Below are 25,153 nucleotides of genomic sequence, written 5' to 3'. Positions count from 1 at the left end.
GTTAGCAGACATATTTCAACTTTCAACTACATATTTTCTCATCCTAGTCAAATTACTATTTAAGGTACACAATTATCTTAAAGTCTATCCGCTAGAAAAATTAGTGTCCACATAAAAAAAAAGTCCCCAACTTTTTCTCCACAATGTGTTAGCCTCTAGATCATTGCACAGTGCAAAAATCCCGGAATCAATTTCTTGAGTGGTTCATTTTGTGTTAAACTTGTACCTATTACTATTATTCATAGAAAGAACAATATAAAAGCATGTTTATTTCAAAATGCAATCCAAGGAACTAGTCAGAGAAAAATGTATCCCCCTGAACGCACATATAGACATGTTGATACTTCAAGACCTCCAACCTTGGCTACCATGGACCAATTCCTTAAAGGTAATCCTTTCTTAACATTAACCAATTATCATGACTTTAGATAGAAGGAAATTATATTATTTAATTGTCGCGCCTCGATTTTCGACTATGCAACTTTCTCAGAGTTACTACTACATTATGCAAGTAATGTTGGAATTATGACATTAATGATTATTAGATTCGTCATTAAGAGAGTCTTTGTAATAATTCTAAAGTCCACAACATCAAATGATGATTTATTCAGTTGTATTCAAGAGACTAGTAAAAATCCTTGTAAAGATAATAAATTAAATGGAAAATCTTAGAGATCCATGTTTTTTTAATAAACATGATTTAATGATGTGATAGAATATTATGACACATTGTTCAATCCATATAGCTGATTTTATCTAAAATAAAAAACTTGGTTGTTTTGTAATAATAGAAATATGAGCTACATATTAATCATATAGAGGACCCTACATGTTAATTACAAATATTATAATTATGACTTATTAGACCTAAATTAGGAATCTTAAATATATATTTTTAATGAGGTGTATCTTATTCTTATAATATGTAAAAGGAAACAAATCATAACATGATATTCCCTTATTAAAATCATATAATGTTAAAATTTAATTTCAGCCAACCGGCAATGGGAGGAGTAAACTAATAAATATTTAAATAATATATATGAAAATGAGATATATGATGTGAGACTTACTTCTCAATGTACTTTTTTCAAATAAATCTATCGGACCAAGTGAAATATCAACTATGACGAACGGAAATCGAGAGAAGTTAATCTGTCTTGTAATAAAATTTAGCTTGATGGATTCTTTCATTGTATTTCTCCGGAATTACAACTATTTTAATTAATTTATACAGCCTACATATATAAGAGTAACCACAATAGTTGGTCTTAAGGGTGTTCTTAATGAAATAAGAACATTCTTACTTTATTCTTTACTATGTCATTCTTATTTCCTGACTTTTGTTCTTAAATAAGAACAATTCTTGGTTGTTATTAACCAAAGAAAAATGAGAAGAGAGTAGATATTGTGGAAAAATGTAGATGTTGTGGGACCCAAATAAGAATAAGGTTTGCCATTGTGAAAAAAAAGTAGATGTTATTCTTATTTCATGAGAAATTATAATAAATTATAAAATAATGTGTGAGACTCAAATAAGAATAAAAATGGTGTTCTCCATTGAAGATGCTCTTAGTAATTTTTCATATAACATTTAGCTAGTTGAATCTTCTGTCAAATTTATGCAGGCACATAAAAGGAAATAAATCATAATCACATTCCTTTATTAATAAAAGCAAGATAGGTTACATCTTAGTTTAGGAATCCCATGAATCATATTCTAAGTTGATGGGGAAATCTTTTTGCAAATGGCTCATATGGTAGCAAGAAAACATTATGTCATTGTTCGGCAACACAAGCTTGAAGTTTTTCAGGTAGTTCATTGTTTTTTATTCAATCTCATTAGAGTCATTAGGTAAACAGCAAGTAATTGAAGAGAGCTTGTAGCTTAAAATATGATTCATGGGATTCAAGTATCGTTTGGAAACTACTTTTCAGAAAACTACTTCAAGTATCATTTAGAAAACGAAAGTAACTTTCAATAATTCGGTTAGCAATTTTGTCATTTCAAGTTTTAAAAATTACAATAGTTAGTCAATTAAAAAACCTTATTTTAAAATGAAGGATTGTAAACTTTGATTTTAAATTATCTATATATTTAATTGCTTCAATTAATACTATTTCATTAATAAATAGCTAAATAAATAATAAATGAATATTGCATGTACTTTTTTAGTGATTTTTTTAAATTTCAATTAATTACAAAGGTAGTTTTACCGATTATTTCTAGTTTAATAAGCTACTCGTACAACTACAAAGTTTCACTTACTTTTGCAACTACAATCTCATAGCTAGTAGGTGTAAGATTACAACTACAAGCTACAATCCCACAACTACAAACTAGTTTTACCTGACAAAGCCTACACGGCCAACCCTTATACAGAGTTGTATATTGGAAACTTCTAATCAAGGTTGTTAGGATTGGACCGCACAGTCAGACCATCACTTGGAAGCAGGAACGGTCAAGTATCACCCCACAACTCGGGAACTCTTCCAGACTGTTTTTGGACGTGTTAAATATGGTCTAACTTAGTTAGATTGATAGAACTCGAGTGATTAAACTGGTCGGTCTAACTGCAATTAAAAAAAGAATTCTAAATTAGTAAACTGGTAATAGGTTAATATACTACAATCTTTTAGGTTAATATCCGATTCGAGTTTCATAACATTACTTCTAATGATTTGACTTGTAGGAGGAGAATCTACTAAGATGTCAGCAACCTATTCTCCCAACTACTCTGAATCTCCATCATCTCCTTACTTGGAGAGGATGAAGCAGCATGACCCAGAAGAAGATGAAGGTCTCTATCAAAAGAAATCATCAGTTCTTGCTAAAATGAGAGAAGGGGTAAAGAGAATGCATAACAGCTTCAGAATGAGAAAACAAGAGGAAGAGGGGAACCTTACTCCATCATGGGGTGTTAGGTTACAAGATTATGTGGAAGAGGAAGATGCTGAATACCTTGGAGCTCCAAGTAATAACCATCATTCTTAACAAATAATTTCTTATATCTCACATCACATAATCACTTGTTATTTCTAATTCATCAACAAAAGTTATCTCATGCATTTTCTCTTTCACGTGTTCATGTGAAAGAAAGAGATAAACATATAAGATAAATGAAAGTTGACAAATAATTTTGTTCAATTTACTAGTGACATATTTATGGATCATACCTTATTCATTTGCACAAACATTCTTTATATATATATATAGCTGTTGTCAACTTTACATTTCAGTGTATGAGTCAGAACTGGCACCTGAAGGATACAAAGAAAATGCAAGACAACATCCAAGGGCAAATCCAGTAATATCTGAGAAGCATGTTTTGCATAGCCCGACCAAATCCAATGTGGAACAAGATCAAGAAAAACAACCTAGTATTATTAATTCCACCACAACAACACAACCTACAACCACTACAACTTTCATGTCAGAAAAAAACTTAGCTGAGAAAATGACACCAACATATGCATCAGGGTCATATTCAGATGCAGCCAATTCTATATCCTCCAAAATTCAAGGTCTTATAGTTTCAAGAACTAGTTCTGCCAAAATGTCTTCACAAACTTCTTCAACTGCTCTACCAACTACATCAATTTCATCAGCTCCATTGTCTACACAAACTTCATTATCTTCATCACATTCAATGAATGGGAGGAGTACTATTAGCCCAAAGGGTGCTTCAGTGAAAGAGTATTTGAAGATTAAGTTTGAGCCTGGGAATGATGAGAAAGTTCTATCTGAAGCAATGAGTCCAAGAACAACAACAACTACTAGTGATGTTGGTTTAATTGATAAAGTGAAAGGAGTTGTAAGTTCTTTGCTCTATAATGAAGAACCATCACAACAATATGCAAATAAAACTACTACTACTAGGGCTTCATCACAAACCCCAACAATAGTATCAACCAACAATTTTCAACAAGGTATAGCATATGTTCATTAATTCCAAGTACCTGAAATCCTAATATATGATTTTGTTGCTACAGAAAATCCATATTTCATGTCATTATTAAACATTTTGCAGTTGGTTATGAAGAAAGCCATGGGAAAACCCTTCAGGGCAAATTAAGAGTTTGCAAAAGATATGTCTTTTTCTACATTCTTGTGTAAAAATTAGTTGGCATGGAATAATGTATCAAATACCTTTTTGGGCCTTTTGTGTATATATTTAATAATTAGAGTGGAAGGATCATTTCCTATAGTGTGTAAATTTTAGTTTGTATGCAATAATATGGTGAACAATGATTCCAAAATAAAAATGTGTGTGCATAGAAATTTTAAAATGCATTCATAGAAATATTTATAATAACGTTACAACTGTTTATATGCAAAGGATGTGATATAAGCATTCATAGTAATATTTATGATCTCATATATCCTTCTTTTTCTTGGTCATTAGTACATTGTTTTACACAACACTTCCCTATATATTAATGGAGAAGAGTCTGGCTTCTGAGAAATCGTATCCTTGTTGTTTGGTTTAGGGGAATTTTGATTGCAACATGAGCACGTAGGACCATTAAATTTGAATTCATCAACAAATTCTAATATGGTGAATGATGTGTTTGATCTCTTTTTGTTGTTTAAGCACGGGTCTTGTATGTTTGTTATATAAATTGTCATGTTGAGCTTGAAAGAGGAAGGATAAAAACCAAAGAAAAATGAGAAGAGAGTAGATATTGTGGAAAAATGTAGATGTTGTGGGACCCAAATAAGAATAAGGTTTGCCATTGTGAAAAAAAAGTAGATGTTATTCTTATTTCATGAGAAATTATAATAAATTATAAAATAATGTGTGAGACTCAAATAAGAATAAAAATGGTGTTCTCCATTGAAGATGCTCTTAGTAATTTTTCATATAACATTTAGCTAGTTGAATCTTCTGTCAAATTTATGCAGGCACATAAAAGGAAATAAATCATAATCACATTCCTTTATTAATAAAAGCAAGATAGGTTACATCTTAGTTTAGGAATCCCATGAATCATATTCTAAGTTGATGGGGAAATCTTTTTGCAAATGGCTCATATGGTAGCAAGAAAACATTATGTCATTGTTCGGCAACACAAGCTTGAAGTTTTTCAGGTAGTTCATTGTTTTTTATTCAATCTCATTAGAGTCATTAGGTAAACAGCAAGTAATTGAAGAGAGCTTGTAGCTTAAAATATGATTCATGGGATTCAAGTATCGTTTGGAAACTACTTTTCAGAAAACTACTTCAAGTATCATTTAGAAAACGAAAGTAACTTTCAATAATTCGGTTAGCAATTTTGTCATTTCAAGTTTTAAAAATTACAATAGTTAGTCAATTAAAAAACCTTATTTTAAAATGAAGGATTGTAAACTTTGATTTTAAATTATCTATATATTTAATTGCTTCAATTAATACTATTTCATTAATAAATAGCTAAATAAATAATAAATGAATATTGCATGTACTTTTTTAGTGATTTTTTTAAATTTCAATTAATTACAAAGGTAGTTTTACCGATTATTTCTAGTTTAATAAGCTACTCGTACAACTACAAAGTTTCACTTACTTTTGCAACTACAATCTCATAGCTAGTAGGTGTAAGATTACAACTACAAGCTACAATCCCACAACTACAAACTAGTTTTACCTGACAAAGCCTACACGGCCAACCCTTATACAGAGTTGTATATTGGAAACTTCTAATCAAGGTTGTTAGGATTGGACCGCACAGTCAGACCATCACTTGGAAGCAGGAACGGTCAAGTATCACCCCACAACTCGGGAACTCTTCCAGACTGTTTTTGGACGTGTTAAATATGGTCTAACTTAGTTAGATTGATAGAACTCGAGTGATTAAACTGGTCGGTCTAACTGCAATTAAAAAAAGAATTCTAAATTAGTAAACTGGTAATAGGTTAATATACTACAATCTTTTAGGTTAATATCCGATTCGAGTTTCATAACATTACTTCTAATGATTTGACTTGTAGGAGGAGAATCTACTAAGATGTCAGCAACCTATTCTCCCAACTACTCTGAATCTCCATCATCTCCTTACTTGGAGAGGATGAAGCAGCATGACCCAGAAGAAGATGAAGGTCTCTATCAAAAGAAATCATCAGTTCTTGCTAAAATGAGAGAAGGGGTAAAGAGAATGCATAACAGCTTCAGAATGAGAAAACAAGAGGAAGAGGGGAACCTTACTCCATCATGGGGTGTTAGGTTACAAGATTATGTGGAAGAGGAAGATGCTGAATACCTTGGAGCTCCAAGTAATAACCATCATTCTTAACAAATAATTTCTTATATCTCACATCACATAATCACTTGTTATTTCTAATTCATCAACAAAAGTTATCTCATGCATTTTCTCTTTCACGTGTTCATGTGAAAGAAAGAGATAAACATATAAGATAAATGAAAGTTGACAAATAATTTTGTTCAATTTACTAGTGACATATTTATGGATCATACCTTATTCATTTGCACAAACATTCTTTATATATATATATAGCTGTTGTCAACTTTACATTTCAGTGTATGAGTCAGAACTGGCACCTGAAGGATACAAAGAAAATGCAAGACAACATCCAAGGGCAAATCCAGTAATATCTGAGAAGCATGTTTTGCATAGCCCGACCAAATCCAATGTGGAACAAGATCAAGAAAAACAACCTAGTATTATTAATTCCACCACAACAACACAACCTACAACCACTACAACTTTCATGTCAGAAAAAAACTTAGCTGAGAAAATGACACCAACATATGCATCAGGGTCATATTCAGATGCAGCCAATTCTATATCCTCCAAAATTCAAGGTCTTATAGTTTCAAGAACTAGTTCTGCCAAAATGTCTTCACAAACTTCTTCAACTGCTCTACCAACTACATCAATTTCATCAGCTCCATTGTCTACACAAACTTCATTATCTTCATCACATTCAATGAATGGGAGGAGTACTATTAGCCCAAAGGGTGCTTCAGTGAAAGAGTATTTGAAGATTAAGTTTGAGCCTGGGAATGATGAGAAAGTTCTATCTGAAGCAATGAGTCCAAGAACAACAACAACTACTAGTGATGTTGGTTTAATTGATAAAGTGAAAGGAGTTGTAAGTTCTTTGCTCTATAATGAAGAACCATCACAACAATATGCAAATAAAACTACTACTACTAGGGCTTCATCACAAACCCCAACAATAGTATCAACCAACAATTTTCAACAAGGTATAGCATATGTTCATTAATTCCAAGTACCTGAAATCCTAATATATGATTTTGTTGCTACAGAAAATCCATATTTCATGTCATTATTAAACATTTTGCAGTTGGTTATGAAGAAAGCCATGGGAAAACCCTTCAGGGCAAATTAAGAGTTTGCAAAAGATATGTCTTTTTCTACATTCTTGTGTAAAAATTAGTTGGCATGGAATAATGTATCAAATACCTTTTTGGGCCTTTTGTGTATATATTTAATAATTAGAGTGGAAGGATCATTTCCTATAGTGTGTAAATTTTAGTTTGTATGCAATAATATGGTGAACAATGATTCCAAAATAAAAATGTGTGTGCATAGAAATTTTAAAATGCATTCATAGAAATATTTATAATAACGTTACAACTGTTTATATGCAAAGGATGTGATATAAGCATTCATAGTAATATTTATGATCTCATATATCCTTCTTTTTCTTGGTCATTAGTACATTGTTTTACACAACACTTCCCTATATATTAATGGAGAAGAGTCTGGCTTCTGAGAAATCGTATCCTTGTTGTTTGGTTTAGGGGAATTTTGATTGCAACATGAGCACGTAGGACCATTAAATTTGAATTCATCAACAAATTCTAATATGGTGAATGATGTGTTTGATCTCTTTTTGTTGTTTAAGCACGGGTCTTGTATGTTTGTTATATAAATTGTCATGTTGAGCTTGAAAGAGGAAGGATAAAAAGCACAAGTAAAGGATTTGGTTGGATCTTGTACAAGAATAAGTGCAAGCTTCAATTGAACACAAGTTTTGAGCTAGAGCATCACATAATATTGGGCAACTCATGATTCATGAACATCAAAGCTGTAACCTCTATCCTCAAAACGTTTCCATCTTTGAATTAAATTCATTTTTGTTTTCTTCATTTTGTTTACCATTCTCCTCATCTCAACTTCTGTTACAATCTAATTTTCCAAAAAGTGTCTAAAAATAGTTAAAACAATGAAGATATATTCCAATATTTGTGGAATACAATTTTTTTATTACTTGAAGATGTCACCATACAAATGTGGTTTGTGCATATCAATCAATTCAACCGGTATATCATTGTGCCCAATCTTGTATCATATTCTCTTCCTCAATCTTTCACTTAATAACTATAGTAAAGACTAAGAAACACTCCATGACACCTGAATTATGCTTCTCAACCAAAGCACTGTCCCCAACAAAATCAGAAGTCAAATTCTCCAGATGCCTGCAGAAGTGTATAGTATCATAATATATCATGCAAATTTGATAAACTGAACTAAAAGGATGAGACAAATATTATTATCTATTATCCTTAAAGAATAACAAACCTTGTTGAAGAGAATATCCTTATTATTTATGCGCATGATGCCATCCTTTAATGTGCATTTCCACCTGCTTTTGGTACGAGTCACCTAAATTTGCAGCAAGAAAATTGTATTAGTCCCAAAATGATTATCCAAAATCCTGAATCATTAACCACATTACTATGGCACTCATTACTCAATATCTAATTCACAGAAAGTGGAGAGGTTAAAGTTGAAACCTTGTCAAACTGGGCCAAAACAAGATGATGTGTATCTTGATCCTCTTCCTGGTCTAAATCATCCAAATCATCATCATCATTTTCATTTAATGGAGGCTCATCATCATCGTCAGCATCGTCATCATTTCCCACTTCATTTTCAGCTACTAGAGCAGGGGTGCTTGCTGGTATTTCTAATAAATATGAAGAAAAAATATCAGCAACATTTGTGATAAACAGATACATGATAAGCAACATAAATCTTCAAAACATAATTTATATGTCCACATTCCCAGTTTACCGGGAGGAGCTGGTGTATTTGCAACATTGTAGTCTTCACTGAATACTCCTCCATAATTGTATATCTGCCTCGGGATGAAATAAACCCGGTAAGATGGTTGAATGCAAGATTTTGCGAGGGAGGAGTCAAATGAAGCACTAATGCAATTAAATCTAAAGGATTGAAATATTAGCAAGCCAGAATGAATCACCTAGAATTTACCATTAAATCTTCTATTTTTGGATTAATATTAGCACATCCAATCAATTGGAGTTTTAAGCTACCGAAACTAGCAGTAAGTATGGTTATACCAAAGCTATCCCCGCTGCTAAATATGCAACTAATTTGGATTCCGAATTATATATAATATTAATTACAATTATATCAGTTAAATATCTCCTTAAATCACTTATCTATTTTTGGATTAATATTAGTACATCCAATCACTTAAAGCTACATTAAATCACTTAAATATTTCCTTAAAGGGGCTATCAATTGTAAAAAGTGAAAGGTAGGGTATCTATTTACAAGGACCTAAATGTTGAAGGGTCTTATATATTTGTTTCGCAAAACATTACGGACGCACAGCAGGAGAGTAGAATCAGTGAACAGTGTAAAAATGCACATCCAGGTGTAGTGGGAAAGAACAAATAGCAAAGTGTTTTATTACATGCTCCTATGAGCGCAGGCAGAAGGGAAAATGGTCAAAATGTCTTCACTCACGTTTGGAGTAGAAAGGGCATCATCCTCAAAAGGAATTGGTCCATCAAGTTGAGGAATCCTAGAAAGTGGTCTCCCCAAATCTGCTGACATATTTCCTTTCAAAGTAGTGTGCTGTGCACTAATGGAAATACTCCCTCCATTAACCTGAAAGATTGATGTTCAACAGTTCCATAACATTTTCATCAACCGATTAAGTCAATGAATTAACAGATAGACAGAAATAAAGGCATACAATATGTACTGCATAAACCCAAAATACTGATGAGCAAAAGTGGGCCAAGAAAGAACCAAACAATCTAAACTTTTCACCAAAGTCATCTCATTTGTGCAAATATAAATATTGCAGGTCAGTGAGATAGTAAATGCACACTACTGACATAAAACCATTGAGAAGGATATTTTGATATGTTGACAATTGAAGGTTACCCTTCATGCATTCCACGCATTCCACTTTTGGAAGTTATGAAAACGTCAATCAAGTTAAGAGCAAAAGACATTAGGACACACAACAAAGGAAAAAGCAGTACAAGAAAGGCTGTATGAAACCAAAACGCAAAACAAGGAAAACAAAGTTCTTGGAACAAAATGCCAAGTTCATTCAAAAGATTTGGAACCAACACGGTAAAGTTATTATTTTTAAAATACTAGAATTTAATGATTATAATTGAGACAATTAAGGATTGGGATGGAGCCCCAGCATCATATATGCTTACCTCTTCCCCATAAAATATACTAGTTTTACCATGTATATGGTTTCATTAACAATAGAAAAGATATCACTCTGGTGCCTGCTGAGTTAATATAGAACAGTGATGATATGGACAAAAAAATTGTCTCTTAACATTGTTAAATAACTTACAAATAGATCCAGAAGCATCAAACAGATAGGTTTTTCTGATATCATTTGATATTGGTCAATAAGAAGAAAAACCATACCTCAATTTCAAAAATTCCAGACGCAACATCTCCAGCTCCATCTTGCTGAGGTATATATCCACCAGCATTGTACTGTGAAGCCAAATCATCACGTTTTCGCTTTCCTGGGGGCACTGTGAAGAAGTCCTGGATGTTTTTGAAGCATCAATAATATCAAGATGTGATGGTCACTATGTCATCTCTTTAAGATCAGAGTTGACAACATTCTAGACAAAGCACCCATGTATTACAACAAGAGAACAATATTTTCTGACTTCATAAAAGAATTCTACCACGAGTTCTCTTCAATTTTAACAACAGGGCACATACGTTCTTCTACAAGACCTCACCAGATTCATTACCTGTGTCAGATGTTGATTAGAAGTTCCTCTGTCCACCTCATCCCGCCCTTCCACATAAGCTACAGTAACACACACCATCATTAATGCAAATCAATTTTATTAAAATTTTGTCCCAAATTTAAACGGGGCTCACCAACATTGACATCAAGTGAAGGTCTATGGTTCATCCAGGGAGAAGGAGGTTGCTGTATAAGATTATAGGGGCAATATCAATACACATTACAAAAAGTTTACATGCAAATTATTTAAGCAGAGGGGATTAGCCACTTTAGAATGGCTGCAGATTTAATCAATAGCATAAATTGAGAATGGCATTTTAGAAACTAAAATATTGGAAGACAGATCATATGTCATTGAAAAATAGATATATTATGCATTTAACCAGCAAGAATAGCTTTACCATGTATGGACCAGGTCTTCCCCCTTTTGGATCAGTATTTCCTCCTGTAACATTTCCAGAAGAGGAGTAGTCACTGGGTCCAGTAGGAATGTTATACATAGAGTTATCCCCAGTTCCTGGTAAAGGGGTTTGAATTGGAGTTTGCAATGGTGTCTGTAAATTCAAAAACCCATAACAATCCAATCATTTCAACTCAAAATAACACATTCAAAGGGGAGAACTTGAAAATGCTATAATAAAATTATGGTATCGATTAAAACTCACCGGGGGGAAAAGTATTTCAGCTGTCGGAGTTTCGTACTCCTCAGTCCCCTCGTAAGGCACATTAAGATCATGAACCGGAGTAATTGGACCACCGGGTGTCGGCTTAGGCAAAGTGGACCTCTCTATGGGACCCACGATCACACCAACTTGCATCATCTTTGATTCCCACATCTAAATAAATTGCCAACAAAGAAACATAGAAAACATCTTAAACAACTTCACTACATAATATAGCAGACAAATTACACTAATCTCCCTCAAGATTCTCCTTAACTACACTACCACTTCTCTTATTCCAAACACTACACAGGTCAATAGTATGATAACATAAACCTAAGAGGAGGTTGATATAATTTCTGAAGTAAGAGGGACACTAGTGTAATCAATCCAAATCTCAAGCAGGTCGGTGTAATTATCGCTATAATAATAACAAAATCACATAAACTAATCAGGAAACGAAGAATTAAACAGATCAAACCCTAAATCAACACAGAAATAAAATTCTTCCAAGATAAAATCAAAGCATAATTAAAATTCCAATGAACTTATAAATAAGAGTTATATAAAGAAATTATGGAAAGAAAGGGGAAAAATTGAAAGAAGGGAAGAATAAATTGTTACAGCTTGAAGATCCTTGAGAACTTGATAACCAGGACCAGCGTTGTTAACGAATTCGTCGCGAACCTTAACCATGACATCTTCGATTACGTTGATATAGACCTGAGTGGTGGTGGTGGAAGAAGCCATTATTGGAAGAAAAAGAGACAAGAGATTGAGAGCATGGAAAATCTAGGGTTTGGGGACTGTGTACAAGAGAATAGATAAGATGCCAAATGAAAATCACGAATAAAGAAAACAATATAAATAGGTTTGCATCACATTTTTTTTCTCCAACAAACATAAAAGGCCTTTCATATTTAAAATTTAAAATTCTCACAATAAATAAAAAATAATATTTTAAACGGATTTGCTAACTTACACTTACCTAGGTGTCTTAGAGATATTGACCAAGATTGATAGAAGAAGTCTTAGAGTGTTATTAAAATTATGGTAAATGATGTATGTTCCCAAAAATTATCATATATCTATCAACAATGTATTGGTCTAATGGTATAATACTCTACTGTATTCTTAGGATTGAAGGTTCGATTTCAAAAAGCGACACTTGTTAGAAGGGGAGCCACAAAACCCTAAAAGAGATTAGTTCCTTAACCAAAAAAGGTAAGGAGATATCATTGATAGCACTAAAAAAATCATCATACATATATACTGTATAAAAGAGAAAACATGGTGCAATTACTACCAATTACCATATATGGTGTAACTTTTGTTTTTCTACTTTCCCCTTAACATTTTTTAATTTCTACAAAAAAAATTATATAATCATATATAATTACTACCAACATATTAACTACTCTCACCTTACTTTAACAATTAAAGTAAAGATAAAGAAACATAATATAAAGTGCATGCAATAAAAATTACAATATGAAGTCCATTTAATATAAAAAATATTATAATTCACTAACATAAAATATATATAAATCTTAAGTACTTGACACCATAAAATAAAATTGTGAGTCGGCAGACACAAAGTACCTATTACCATTCTAGTTAGAAGAAAAGTAATATATGCTATAAATATTTTATGTATTTATGATTAATTTACTAATAACATGTACAACTTTATTATAAGGGATTAAAGTGTCTCTGGGTAGGAGGAGACAACTTTTACTCCTTAAACCAATTAGATAATGACATATGTCTTCTCACTTTAATTTTTTTTTCTTTCCCATTTTCATGAACAGTGATCTTCTTCCACTAGAAACGTTTCCCATACCCTTTACTTCATTCTCAATATCACCCAATACTATTCTCTCAAAAACTCATTCTCATTCTCTCCTCCTAAACAATCTAGTCCCTTATAGTTATTGTTTGAATATACCCTTATCCAAACATGACCTTGTTTTTTGTTTTAAAGAAAAATATTTAAATTAGATATGTCATAAACTAATGCAAAATAGACAATAACAATGAAAAGATGAATAAGAGAAAGATTCAAGCAAACTTAACCGCTCCCAACTACTCTATTATATGATTGAGATTTTTTAAGAAAAATAGCTCACAATTATTTAAGATCTCTAAAGAGACATCATATGTTCTTTTTAAAACAAAAATAGAAATTATGATAAGGAGCAGTTAGGAGATGACAAGAAGGAATGACATTTTTAAGGAAAATAAGTTTTTTTGGTTATTAGCCATTACATTGACCTAAAGGTCAAAAGTGAGATAGATAGGAAAAAAAGATCTATTGTCCCAAATCCCACACTAATGACATTGAAGCAAAAATATAAAAAATAATGATTGTTTAATTTTTTTAATTGACATAACATGTTTTCATTATACGAGACATGGTTTGGGATAACATATACTTTGGGAGATGGAAAGAAGGTGGATAAAGGGCATGATGGAGGATCCAAAATATGAATCCATTTCTCACCTGTTTTTCCATTGAAAGAAAGCTTAGGATACTAGAGCCTTCTGCTTTCAATTGTGGGGTATGGTCAAGACATTCAATGGTGAATGATATATGACACTCCCAGCAGACCAAAAATGGCTAGACATGCAAATATGTGCACCATGCTTGTGTAGAAATAAAAGAAAATGAAACAACATGCATTGTAGTGAATTATACATGTTACAAGGTCTTCCTGTTCCTTTGAAAATATGATATATGACAACATACTTGTGGTTTAGGTTTCATCATAATTATATATGCATCTTGTTACAATAAGTTAAATATTGTTACAGGCTAGCCAGTATATATAAGCTTCGCTTAACAATACTCAAGTTCTTCGACCTCGGCGGCAACCATGTTTTCCAACGCTTCTTCAGGAAAGTAGTTGCCATCTCAATCTATAACCATGCTAGCAAGCCTGAGCTGCTTATCTAATGGCAAGAAGCTTTTTAACAAAACACAGGTATGATGCAGTACCTGCAGCAAAAAAGCAGCCATATGATTCTCACTTTCATCAATGGGCTGTGAGTCAGGAACATAAGAACCATCTTCTATCTGCATGGCCCAGTGGTATATCCGTTCTGTCGATGAAAAGAGATGGGAAACAATAGTTTCTGCAGCATTTTCCCAGTTTTTGTCTTCTAGAAGAGACACAAGAGTGACGGGAAGATCGTTCAGTACCTTCTGTTGGTCCACTATCATAAAGGGCATATATTTGCAGCAGGTAGCAGATAGAAGACCAAGAAACTGCAGTGCCTGCAAGATAATAAAGGGAATAAGCACTACAACAAATTTAACTTGGGGGCGCATTGAGTAGAGTCTAATTAAACACTTTTCGATCAGCTATTTTGAAATAAGATAAAAAGAGGTTATTATTCTCACAAGCTAAAAAGAATTTTTGGGAAAGTGAAACTATTCTTACAAGTTCTTCCAAATGGCTACTTAGTTATCATGAAGGAATGAACAATGTCATGTCTTTGAATATGGTAGGTGGCAATTGACAACTAATAAGAGCAAGTTTTCTTTCTAATTGCCTCAGGTTCATACAAAATTGAAGCAAAAAGCAATTTTTTAACAATGCAATAATATAAGGTTAGGATCTATGTAATAAGACAGATTTCTCAAAATTCAATGGACGAATGGAATTTTTTTTATCATGGACACCATGCTAATAAAGTTTCACATTAATCCTAGATCCTATTGTTCTCCATCAGAAATTCAAAACATCCTAAAAGTAATGTGTTATACTGCTATGTACTTTTAAAATAAACAAAAAGCATCAACCATTTGATTATAAACTAATAGTTGCTCAAGTATTGTGCAATTTGACATGAAAATTGACATAGAAATTATTGGTTTATTACCCATATAATATTTTTATAGCTGAACAAATCAATATCAAGTTCCTACCGTGGAAGGAACAGCGGATACACAGCTAATTTCAACTGCATCTATAAGCCACTGTCTTTTGACACTTCCCTCTGCATGATGCAAAGCTGCAACAACTTCAACCAGTACATCCCAAAGTCCTACAAAGACTAAAATCTTCAGCATTGGCATTAGACATGCAAAGCATTTCCATCTGAATATGCTTCTAAGGTCCTTCTAAGATCCGAACGGTGTACAATTTAGAACCAATAAGTGTTGTAACCCATATTTATTCAAGGTACTCTGTCCAAAAAAAGTATTCCACAGAAAACTAACCTTGTGCTTTGGAGTTTAATATGTATGATTTCATTTTTCCGAGTTCAATCAGAGGAAGAGAACCAGCCTTCACCAGCTTGATTTTAGCACAAACCTTTTTTTGTATTTCAACAGCATCATCAGCACTTTGACCAAACTCGTAATGTGAAACCTGTGTTTGCAAATACCTGCTTAGGTGACGGTAACATACTGTATATTATAAACTAAAGTACTAAACCTCAAATAATTAGAATCAACACCAAGGAGAAGGCATCTACATCCCTCAGAATCTTCAGACGCCTCTGTCATATCAACATCTCTCCACTAATTCAGACTTCAGACTTTACACCTCATTACTAAGACACTTCGGACTCAATTTTACACCCCATAAAGCAATGACGTGGCACAAGGGGAGTGGGTAAAATGCCAGAACGCCCCACGAGCACATGGGGAAGTCTTAAGAAGGGTCTTAAAAGTTAAAACCCAATTTCTCCATGTAAGACTCTCAATACTATAGAGTCCAGCCTAAACGTAGGACTACATTTACGACCACTAGCAATGTGAATGCCCTAAAAGTAAAGAACAAAACACCAAGATGAAGGAACTAAACAACAGAAATGATAAATACATAAACTACAAGATTATTATCCGAGCAAGAGAAGTCAAATTCTTGAGGGGAAAAGCTGATTGAAGAGATACAGTTGAATGTATGCATACCTTTAGGAAATCTAATAACCAACTCTGAGGAGCCTTTCCTAAGCATTTTATAGCCTCGGACCACTCCTCTATAGAACTTACATCCCCGGACACAACAACGTCAGAAGATTGCATAACTGGTAATAGAGTAAATAGAGCCTGCATGCACCTCTCAACATGGGCTATGTGATCCGAAGTGTCCACAGAAACTTCATGTAGGCACTCATATAGACCTTTCCAGCATGAGATACATAACAAGCTTTTCAACTCGTCGTAGGAAGTAAATGAAGACAAGTGATTAGTCACATCTCCAAATAGTTTCTCAAGCCTAGAGCTTGAATATACTTTTGCAAGGTCTGCCAGATGAATTAGCAGACATGACTGCAGATTTAATTCAAGTGTCTTGAACCTGGAAAAGTCAGATAGCTCATCAAGAAAATTTAGGAGTGAATCAAATTGACTTGCATGAGCTAATGCGAACTGTATGCATTCCTCCCTGAGAGTCCCTTTCTTAAAAGCAGAATATACTGGCGGTAACTCAGCAAACTTAGCCTCATGTCTCATACAACGCCTAATAATTGCTCCCCAATCCAAATTTGGCAACCTGGGAGCTCTACAAAGGCACCGTAATGTAGCAATAACTGTGCTGACATGTACTGTAGAGCCCGGCTGAGTTTTAGACAAGACAAAAAACGAGAACAATTAGACGCAACCAAAATAAAGCATATAACTTCGTAAAAGAAACATGATTGTTAGGTCAAGGAAGTATATTGGAAGACTATCATATACAACAGTCCCAGCCTAAATCTAAAAGAGAAATAATCAGAAGAATCAGGAGTAGTAATCAATTTATCATAGTCAATATAGTTCAAGTAGCAGTTAGGCACAAAACCATGTAAATGGAGTAATACAAGGATGAATTTCTTAGAAGATTAACAAGTTATTAGCGTAATGTATGATGACCTTCTAGTGCAGGTCACAGGTTGTTATTAATCTGATAGAGTAGGTTAGGTGTTAGTTGGTTATAACTGTTTGACAGTTATAACTAACAGTTATCTCTTTCTCTTGTATCAAGTCACTACCTATAAAGGGTAACTGTGTATTCTGAATTCATTATGAAACGAATATATCAGATCCTATAATCCTACTCTATCCCCTCTCTCCTCTCTCCTCTCTCTTTATCTAGATTCTAGATTTCTAACATGGTATCATGAGCTTAATCGATCCAAAATATTCATGCCTACACAATCACCTTCACCACCACACACTGCCTCTAGTGCTTCCGAACCAATCCCCCCTGTAAAATGTACAACTAGAAAGAAACTAAGCAAGCTAAAGTGTTGGCAGACTCTCTCAATTTTTGTCTCAGCCTCTTGAAGAACACCAGAAGGTGGTTAAAAGGGTTCTTTGATATCCTAAAGGCACTCTTACTCATGGTTTGTTAATACAACCTTCATCTACACCCTCCTCCATTGTTTTATATGCTTAGTTGTGATTCAGAATGCATATAAATTTAGTGTCTAGGTGGTCAGGAAGCAAAATGCAGTTTCTAGATCTTACTTCAGAAGCTGAATATCGAAGTCTAGCTGACAATGCCAGTGATATGATATGGATAGGTGTTAGTTATAAATGTTTGACAGTTATAAATTTATTTATTTCTCTTGAATCAAGTCACAACCTATAAATGGTGACTTTGCATTCTGAGTTCATTATGAAAAGAATATATCTCTTTCTCTCTCTTTATCTAGATTCTAGATTTCTAACATAAGTTCATTTACAAGAATGATTAACAAAATTCTATAAATTATGATAGTTTCTATAATTTAAAAATGAGTTGTAGATTTTAAGTTGCTAGTGTAGTTATTTTGTTTTCCAACCACATAATGAACTAATAAACTACTTAGATAATTGAAAGATAAAATGTAAAACATCAATTTAGAAATTAAATTCCAAAGGAACACAGGCCTGGTGTCGTCAAGCAAAGGAAGGTAACTACATAAGTGGACGAGGGTGATGAGGTAAAGAGGAAGAGAGAAGCAGATAGATATTATAGAGAATCAAAAACTAATATTTGAAACATTAAAATATGCATGTGATTCACTCAAAGACTAAGAACGTCTTCAAAACTAATTTACAAAAAAATAAGGGCACGAGATATACCTCAGTGTACTTGATATCCATAAGCCACAAACTGAGTTTCAAAACCATATTCTCTTCAGAAAAACTGTGAGAAACAGATTTTGAATTAGTTTCCGCCACATTACTATCACCATCAACGCTCAAATGTTCCTTGGACCATAAATGTTGCCGAAGGAAGGAGAGTGCCCAAGAAGCAAACTGTTGTAGCTGATGATGATCAGAATTCTGTGCCACAAGAAACATTTCTTGCACCAATGATGTCAAGTATGGTTCAAAGACTGAAATTGTTAGGAGAGGACCCGTAACAGAAGAATATTCCTGTTGTTTACACTAAGGTATTTAGATATGAAACAAGAAAAAAGTTAACAAATATGTGATGAGGGAATAGCTTGTAGCATTTTAACAAAAACTAAAATACCTTCTTCTCATAACAAGAATGCTTAGTGTAATTTGGAAAATTCATATAGGCCAAAATCCCTGCCCCTGCTCCCATAGCATTCACAGCTCCTAGCATACCACCCAGATGAACAAGAGAAGGAAAAGGATTGGAGTAACATTTCTTGAACAGTTCCAGCAAACCATTAACACAGTCAACCTCAATAGAATGAACACCTTCATTCAGTATGCAAGAAATTACTGTCCCTGCACCAACGCATGATGCCATAAGCAAACTCTGGTGCAAAATGCCAGACTTTTTCACAGAGATTAACTCGGAAATCAACTCCTTAAAGCCGGCTACAATGTTGTCCAACTCAATACCATCCATCAATTCCATTCTCTGGCAAAAAGTCACTATTGTGGGAAGTGCAATACAGGAACCTATCGCTAAAACAGTATTGGATTCCTCCCCTAGGAAATTAGTGCCTTGAAGTAGAGAATTTGCATATGGAAGCCATGATATTACTAATTTCTTTATCTTGATAACAGCCTCTAACTCTCCCGCTCTGTATATTGCACTGATAGAGGTAGCCAAACCAAGAACAAGTCCAGCGACACCCCAGATATCTTCTTCCAAGTCTTCATTGTTCTCAGAGAACGGTTCAAATACTTCAGCGTTCATATCATATGAATCAAGTGGAAAGCATGAAGATAGACTATCCAAAACATCAGAAGATGATTGAGTTCTATCATGTAGCATTGTAGCCAAGGCCCTAACAATTCTTCCAAGTAATTCAGATTCAGGAACCTTGTCCGTTTCTTTTTCGACAGCAGAGTCATCAGCAGCTTCAACCCTGGTAAGAAGATCTTGACATGAAAAACCCAATCCAACACCACATGCTCCTTTTACGAGGGAACTTTTGCTAACAAAAAGAACCTGAAAGTTCACAATATCAATGAAAATTGAGTGCCAGATGAGTTTATCTAAAAGTTCCTGCAAAAGTTTGTATACACACATACTAGTCCCTAAAAACACTGTGACGCCAGTAACAGAAGTTGACTGCTACACATAGAGATTATTTTGACACATCAGCATTTCCTACCTTTAACTTCACTGCCATGAGATTTGGAATCAATTGAAAAGTTAAAAATACGATGAGACCCATTTGAAAAATCATTTTTTAGCCTGCATGTGTGTGCATGGGCATATAATAGTTTTCTTCAACTCCCTTCTCAACTATCCTACTACAAAGGTAAATAGGAACCTAAGTACCTATGTACATAATCTCATAATGGTCCAAATTTCTTTCACCAAAAAGTAATTGTTCCACTTCATAACAAATAATACAACAACCATAATGTTCTATCATGGATCAAACGACGCCATAATGTTCTATCATGAACCAAACAACACCATAATGTTCTATCATAAATTGTGTTCATTGACAAAGCATCCATCTCTAAATCTTTCTTAATCATTTTGTCTATGGTTTTTCTTGGCTTCCCTCTGCCTCTACAAATTAGAGTAATCTCCATTTAATATACTCTCCTTAACGGTCTCCTCCACACATGCCCAAACCACCTAAGGTATCATTCTACAATCTTTTCTACAATGGGAGTTGCCCCAACTTTCTCCCTAATGCTTTCATTCTTAATCTTATCTTGTCTACGGTGTCCACTCATCCAATAAAACCTTATCATCTCTGCTACATTGAGTTTATTATATGTTGACATTTTACTGCTTAATATTCAGTCTCATAACATTATAGGTCTTGTAGTTGTGCGGTAAAATTTTCCCTAAAGCTTGAACTACACCTTTATATCACACATAACACATCAAACACTCTGTCATTTCATTTAACCGCTCGAATTACATCTCCTTCAATTTCCCGATCGTGTAGTATGATTGGGCCCCGAGATATTTAAATCTAGTGATTTGTGGTTTGGCATGATCTCCACATTTTTACCTCTATAGTAGGATTTGTCTGCTTTTGCCCACATTTTTCAAAACTTACACTACATATACTATGTCTTACTTTGACTTCTACAAAAGACATGCTTCTTAAGTTTGTCTCTACATTTCTAACTTCCCATTTAATTCCTCGCACTGTGGCACTGGTTCTTAGATATGCTCAGTAAAACAGAAGATAACAAGTATACCTCAAGAAGTCCTGTGATGTTATGATATCTCTGTCTATGATCGGTAACATGAAGGCAGCTTGAGATTAATCCAAGAGAGATTGCCGAAGACCATTGACGGTGTTCATGTTCATGTTGGAGCAACCACTCCAAAAGAAATTTTGAAGCAGCAGATTTAACAGTATGAACAGATGGAGGTAAAACCTGAGAAAAACAAGGCCAAAGATCATAAAAATCTGGTGCTCATTACACAAGAGACATTAACCAGAATATTCAAGAGAGTGGACTAACTAATTTGAAAACCATAGACATCAGCTATTGCAATATATATCAGAGTGAGGGATATATAAAATTCTGAGACTGAATTAGTTCCTAAGATCATTTATATTGCAAAAATGCTCATGTAAAAATAGTTAATACTTTTAGAACCCATAAAGTTACAAGTTCTATAAATCAACAATGTCATACATGTTGAGATGCCTATATGCAGCATGGATGATAAGTAGATAGAACCTATAAAGATTAAACATGGTGCACAACCATGGAAAAGCTTCTCACCACACAGAGTGCACCAATAGCCAGTGCAATGTTCTCAGCAGCTCTAGGTATAGCTTCATCTGCTATTGCTACCAAACTCTGCATGAAAAGCAACTACATCAGATATGGCATAATCTTGTGCAGTACTTGCACATAACTGACTAACTAGCAAAAAATGATATTTTATAATGACAAAACATTAAACTAAACCTTTAGAATATTACTCGCAGCTTTAGAAGTTGTGTCCTGGACACCTGATTGTGCTTTAGCATCATAGGATTGAATATAAGCCTTCATCCAACGTCGCATGAAGCCTTTCCATGATTGGAACGCCACAAGTGCAAGCAAGATATTTCTTGAGAGCTGAAGAGAAGAAGCTATTTCCACCAGAGCATTCTCATACCCAGCATGTACATCTCTCACCCTCTGAATACATTCAAAATCAGATTAAAGTGCAGTCAATTCCAATGAGACTATGTCTAATCTATTGATATCTTACTTTTGATGCCGGAAGTTCATCCACATCTTTATGAGTAAGAGTAAAACATAACAAAGCTGCACCGGGCAATTCTCTAGCTTCTTTTACCTTCCCTGCACGTAGAATGCTTGTGTCAAGGCATATTCAAATAAAAGCAAACAGTGTTAATAAATTGAACCAGATAGGGCTTAATAAAATGATTAATGACAGAAGTTCCACCAACCCACTGAAGGAACCATTAATATTTTCCTAAATCATAAGATAATCCTTTTCTTCTCAAATACCTACAAGTTTTCTAGTTTCAACTTTCAACGACTCCACAAAAGTGAAATGGCAGATAAGCTTAAAAGAAAAAAAGCTGATACTACCATACCTGAAGAGAATATAACCTGGGGGAACACAGCCATCAACTTTTCAATTTTACTTCCTGTTGTAACTCTTTTCTCCTTTACTAATCTTCGGCGATTTCTGAAGCAAATGAACAGAAAATTATCAAATTTAATCATCTTATCACATTAAGCAGATAAATAAATTGATTGAAGAATATGATGGTTTACATATGCTCGTCTGTTACTATCTTGACTTGACAATCTTCCATAACCTTCAGTACTTCAGGATTTTTCTCAGAAAAGAACAGCTCCAAATTCCTTTTCTTAAAATCTGGAATGCTTTTTTCAAGTTGTGATACCTGGGAAGTGGTAACATAATATTAATGAATAAAATGCAAATTACTTTATTAGAAAATAACAAATACAGTTTACCCATGCAGAGCAAGGCTTCCAGCAATGGACATACTTCATATTGGGTGAGTGCCTCCACGGCTGAAATTCTTGCTTTTGCCCACTGTATGTCTTGGTTAGAAGTAACTACATCCCATATAATTTGCACCACACCTTTTGATGCTTCAGGATATGCTTCTGCATCCATTGCACCCCACCTTAGTAGAAGGCAAATGCTGCTAGAAAGAACACCAAATTATGAGGGTCTGTCTTTCATTGAGACAAGGGATGACAGTTTAACATCAGCAATTCAATATCACTCAAGGGGATATATCGCGGGTGGGGAATTCAATCCAAATACTATACAGAGACAATTTACTAGCATATATCTAAGTCAAACTTTCTATGAGCTAAAAACTCCAAAGTCTCAATGCCACTTGATGAAATTAGGATGCAAGATCCCAGAGGTATAATAATATTAAGGTTATTCTATCAACTATGTTTTTCTTCTTCTAGAAAAGATAATGATTTCAGAAAGGTGAGAGAAGGAGAGACTAGAGAGAACAATCTGAAAACTGAAAATGCAATTTCTTAATTTTTAGTTAGATCTAAGCGTATTTATACAAGAGTTGTAGGATAGAAACCCAGAATTATAGACATAACATTTGGTAGATCAATAGTATAAAAATACAAACATAAGAGAATGACTCCTGTCCCCAAGCACTGCTCCTTCAGAGAATTTCTTCTCTGCCCAGAAATACCATACAAAATGACTTCCACATCGCCACAAACTTCCCACCAAGCCAAACTTTTATGGCAGCCCAGTGCACAAGGCTCCTACTTAGTAGGTATGGGGAGCGCAGATGCACGCAACCTTATCTCTACAAGTGGAGAGGTTGTTTCCAAGATTTGAACTCGTGACCTCATGGTCACTAAGAAGCAACCTTGCCGTTGCGCCAAGCACACCCTCTTAAACCAGACTCTTATACTGATAAAAATAAAAACTGCCAAACAGTATAATAACTGCATAACTACCTTAAATATACTATTTCTAATTTTCTTTCTTATTTCTCCTAGACTAAACAAACTTAACCACCTGATTTAATTGCACTAGAACTCAGGTCGCATCATTGTACAAATGTCAAGTTAACAAACTCTAACAGCTAATAGTTAACCAACTTACCAACCTTAACAGTCAAACACGAAGCTATAGTCTATCAGATTTCAAACCTATACTTTATCAGATTGCAATGTTACAATAAACTCTAACAAAAGAAAATTTAATACCATCACTGGTATAGTCAAAGTCAACAAAATACAGGCATTAGCTTAGAGCCTTAGGCAGGTTTACCTATGTGCAATAATAGGATCAGCATGGTAACCTTGCAGATGCTTTGCAATGACATCCCATGCAGTGTAAAAATCTAAACACACGAGACAGCATATCTGATCAGAAAGGTTTAATTTTATATATGGAAAATTTCACAAAACAAACACAATCTAATATCAAATTATTTTCCTTGAATAACTTACTATGTCTTAGTAAAGTCTTATGCCATAAAAACTAAATTAAAATAAAAATTACCAATCACATCTGCTTCACAAAGGTGGGTAAGGCTTTGCAAGCCAAGAGCTTTAATTACAGGATCTTTGCTCTCAATGCAAGACTGTTTACTCGAACATAACACATGATTTATCAGAAACGCATGCATTAGAAAAAGAGAATTAAGAGAACAGTACATAGTTCGGGCATACCGAAACAGACAAGATAAGGTCAACACCCCTATCAGGGCTTTTACGGCAAACATCTCGAATGGAAGCAGCCATGCTGATACAGATAGCTATGTCTGACTTGAAATCTGTGAACCCTTTAGGAAGCAACACACCCTAAAGATGGAGATAAGCTAAAATAAATTAAGAAAATTATGATAAGTAATACCAACTCTTTTGACATGAACCTACACAGATCAACAAGTAAATACATGGTGCATGCTGAAATTATAGGGTTTAGATATGGAAAGAAAAAAATGAATGCTCAAAATAGTAAATTGTATTGATAATATTGTGAATGATGTGATCAAAAGATATAATATTAACCCCTATTTATACTAATGGTGTAAGGCCTCGCTAGATCCCCAGAACGACCAAAAGGTCAAGGTTTCGATTTCTGGGAGCGAC

The 25,153-nt window shown here is 34.0% G+C and overlaps 4 protein-coding genes across 6 annotated transcripts in view; 2 read left to right on the top strand and 2 right to left on the bottom strand.

Annotated features, from left to right (window-relative positions):
- LOC109351331 lies at positions 75-4,247 on the top strand. Its single transcript, XM_019592789.1, has 3 exons — positions 75-388; positions 2,694-2,975; positions 3,241-4,247. The coding sequence occupies exons 1-3, from the start codon at positions 307-309 to the stop codon at positions 3,948-3,950; spliced, it is 1,074 nt and encodes a 357-aa protein (XP_019448334.1). The 5' UTR covers positions 75-306; the 3' UTR covers positions 3,951-4,247.
- LOC109350624 lies at positions 5,181-7,495 on the top strand. Its single transcript, XM_019591849.1, has 3 exons — positions 5,181-5,229; positions 5,972-6,253; positions 6,519-7,495. The coding sequence occupies exons 1-3, from the start codon at positions 5,181-5,183 to the stop codon at positions 7,226-7,228; spliced, it is 1,041 nt and encodes a 346-aa protein (XP_019447394.1). The 3' UTR covers positions 7,229-7,495.
- LOC109351330 (transcription initiation factor IIA large subunit-like) lies at positions 8,067-12,540 on the bottom strand. Its single transcript, XM_019592788.1, has 11 exons — positions 12,310-12,540; positions 11,689-11,859; positions 11,425-11,577; positions 11,158-11,209; positions 11,025-11,083; positions 10,684-10,809; positions 9,748-9,891; positions 9,046-9,109; positions 8,766-8,938; positions 8,551-8,634; positions 8,067-8,447 (listed from the first exon to the last, which is right to left on the bottom strand). The coding sequence occupies exons 1-11, from the start codon at positions 12,433-12,435 to the stop codon at positions 8,424-8,426; spliced, it is 1,176 nt and encodes a 391-aa protein (XP_019448333.1). The 5' UTR covers positions 12,436-12,540; the 3' UTR covers positions 8,067-8,423.
- LOC109351327 (protein RST1) overlaps positions 14,344-25,153 on the bottom strand; it is a 16,727-nt gene continuing 5,917 nt past the window's right edge. For 2 of the 3 annotated variants that reach the window (XM_019592781.1, XM_019592783.1), the window contains exons 10-25: positions 24,731-24,862; positions 24,561-24,642; positions 24,327-24,399; positions 23,052-23,211; positions 22,814-22,944; positions 22,630-22,724; positions 22,278-22,369; positions 21,989-22,204; positions 21,800-21,877; positions 21,263-21,445; positions 19,143-20,039; positions 18,746-19,042; positions 16,607-17,254; positions 15,911-16,061; positions 15,617-15,744; positions 14,344-14,962 (exon numbers count right to left, since the gene is read on the bottom strand). In XM_019592781.1, coding sequence (XP_019448326.1) covers positions 14,600-14,962; positions 15,617-15,744; positions 15,911-16,061; positions 16,607-17,254; positions 18,746-19,042; positions 19,143-20,039; positions 21,263-21,445; positions 21,800-21,877; positions 21,989-22,204; positions 22,278-22,369; positions 22,630-22,724; positions 22,814-22,944; positions 23,052-23,211; positions 24,327-24,399; positions 24,561-24,642; positions 24,731-24,862 — 3,726 coding nt within the window. In that variant the 3' untranslated portion in view covers positions 14,344-14,599. The remainder of the gene's footprint in view (positions 14,963-15,616; positions 15,745-15,910; positions 16,062-16,606; positions 17,255-18,745; positions 19,043-19,142; positions 20,040-21,262; positions 21,446-21,799; positions 21,878-21,988; positions 22,205-22,277; positions 22,370-22,629; positions 22,725-22,813; positions 22,945-23,051; positions 23,212-24,326; positions 24,400-24,560; positions 24,643-24,730; positions 24,863-25,153) is intronic. The other variant, XM_019592784.1, reaches the window with a different exon arrangement.

The sequence above is a fragment of the Lupinus angustifolius genome, chromosome LG06 (genome assembly GCF_001865875.1).
Source record: "Lupinus angustifolius cultivar Tanjil chromosome LG06, LupAngTanjil_v1.0, whole genome shotgun sequence".
In the NCBI taxonomy this organism is placed as follows: domain Eukaryota; kingdom Viridiplantae; phylum Streptophyta; class Magnoliopsida; order Fabales; family Fabaceae; genus Lupinus; species Lupinus angustifolius.
This window is presented reverse-complemented; position numbering and strand designations above follow the sequence as displayed.

Coding starts and splice junctions, on each gene's coding strand:
- LOC109351331 (XM_019592789.1), top strand. CDS start 307: ATGTATCCCCCTGAACGCACATATAGACATGTTGATACTTCAAGACCT. Junction 389..2,693: donor CATGGACCAATTCCTTAAAG/GTAATCCTTTCT, acceptor TTTGACTTGTAG/GAGGAGAATCTACTAAGATG. Junction 2,976..3,240: donor TGAATACCTTGGAGCTCCAA/GTAATAACCATC, acceptor TTTACATTTCAG/TGTATGAGTCAGAACTGGCA.
- LOC109350624 (XM_019591849.1), top strand. CDS start 5,181: ATGGGATTCAAGTATCGTTTGGAAACTACTTTTCAGAAAACTACTTCA. Junction 5,230..5,971: donor TTTTCAGAAAACTACTTCAA/GTATCATTTAGA, acceptor TTTGACTTGTAG/GAGGAGAATCTACTAAGATG. Junction 6,254..6,518: donor TGAATACCTTGGAGCTCCAA/GTAATAACCATC, acceptor TTTACATTTCAG/TGTATGAGTCAGAACTGGCA.
- LOC109351330 (XM_019592788.1), bottom strand. CDS start 12,435: ATGGCTTCTTCCACCACCACCACTCAGGTCTATATCAACGTAATCGAA. Junction 11,210..11,424: donor GAAGACCTGGTCCATACATG/GTAAAGCTATTC, acceptor AATCTTATACAG/CAACCTCCTTCTCCCTGGAT. Junction 8,939..9,045: donor AAATACACCAGCTCCTCCCG/GTAAACTGGGAA, acceptor CATATTTATTAG/AAATACCAGCAAGCACCCCT.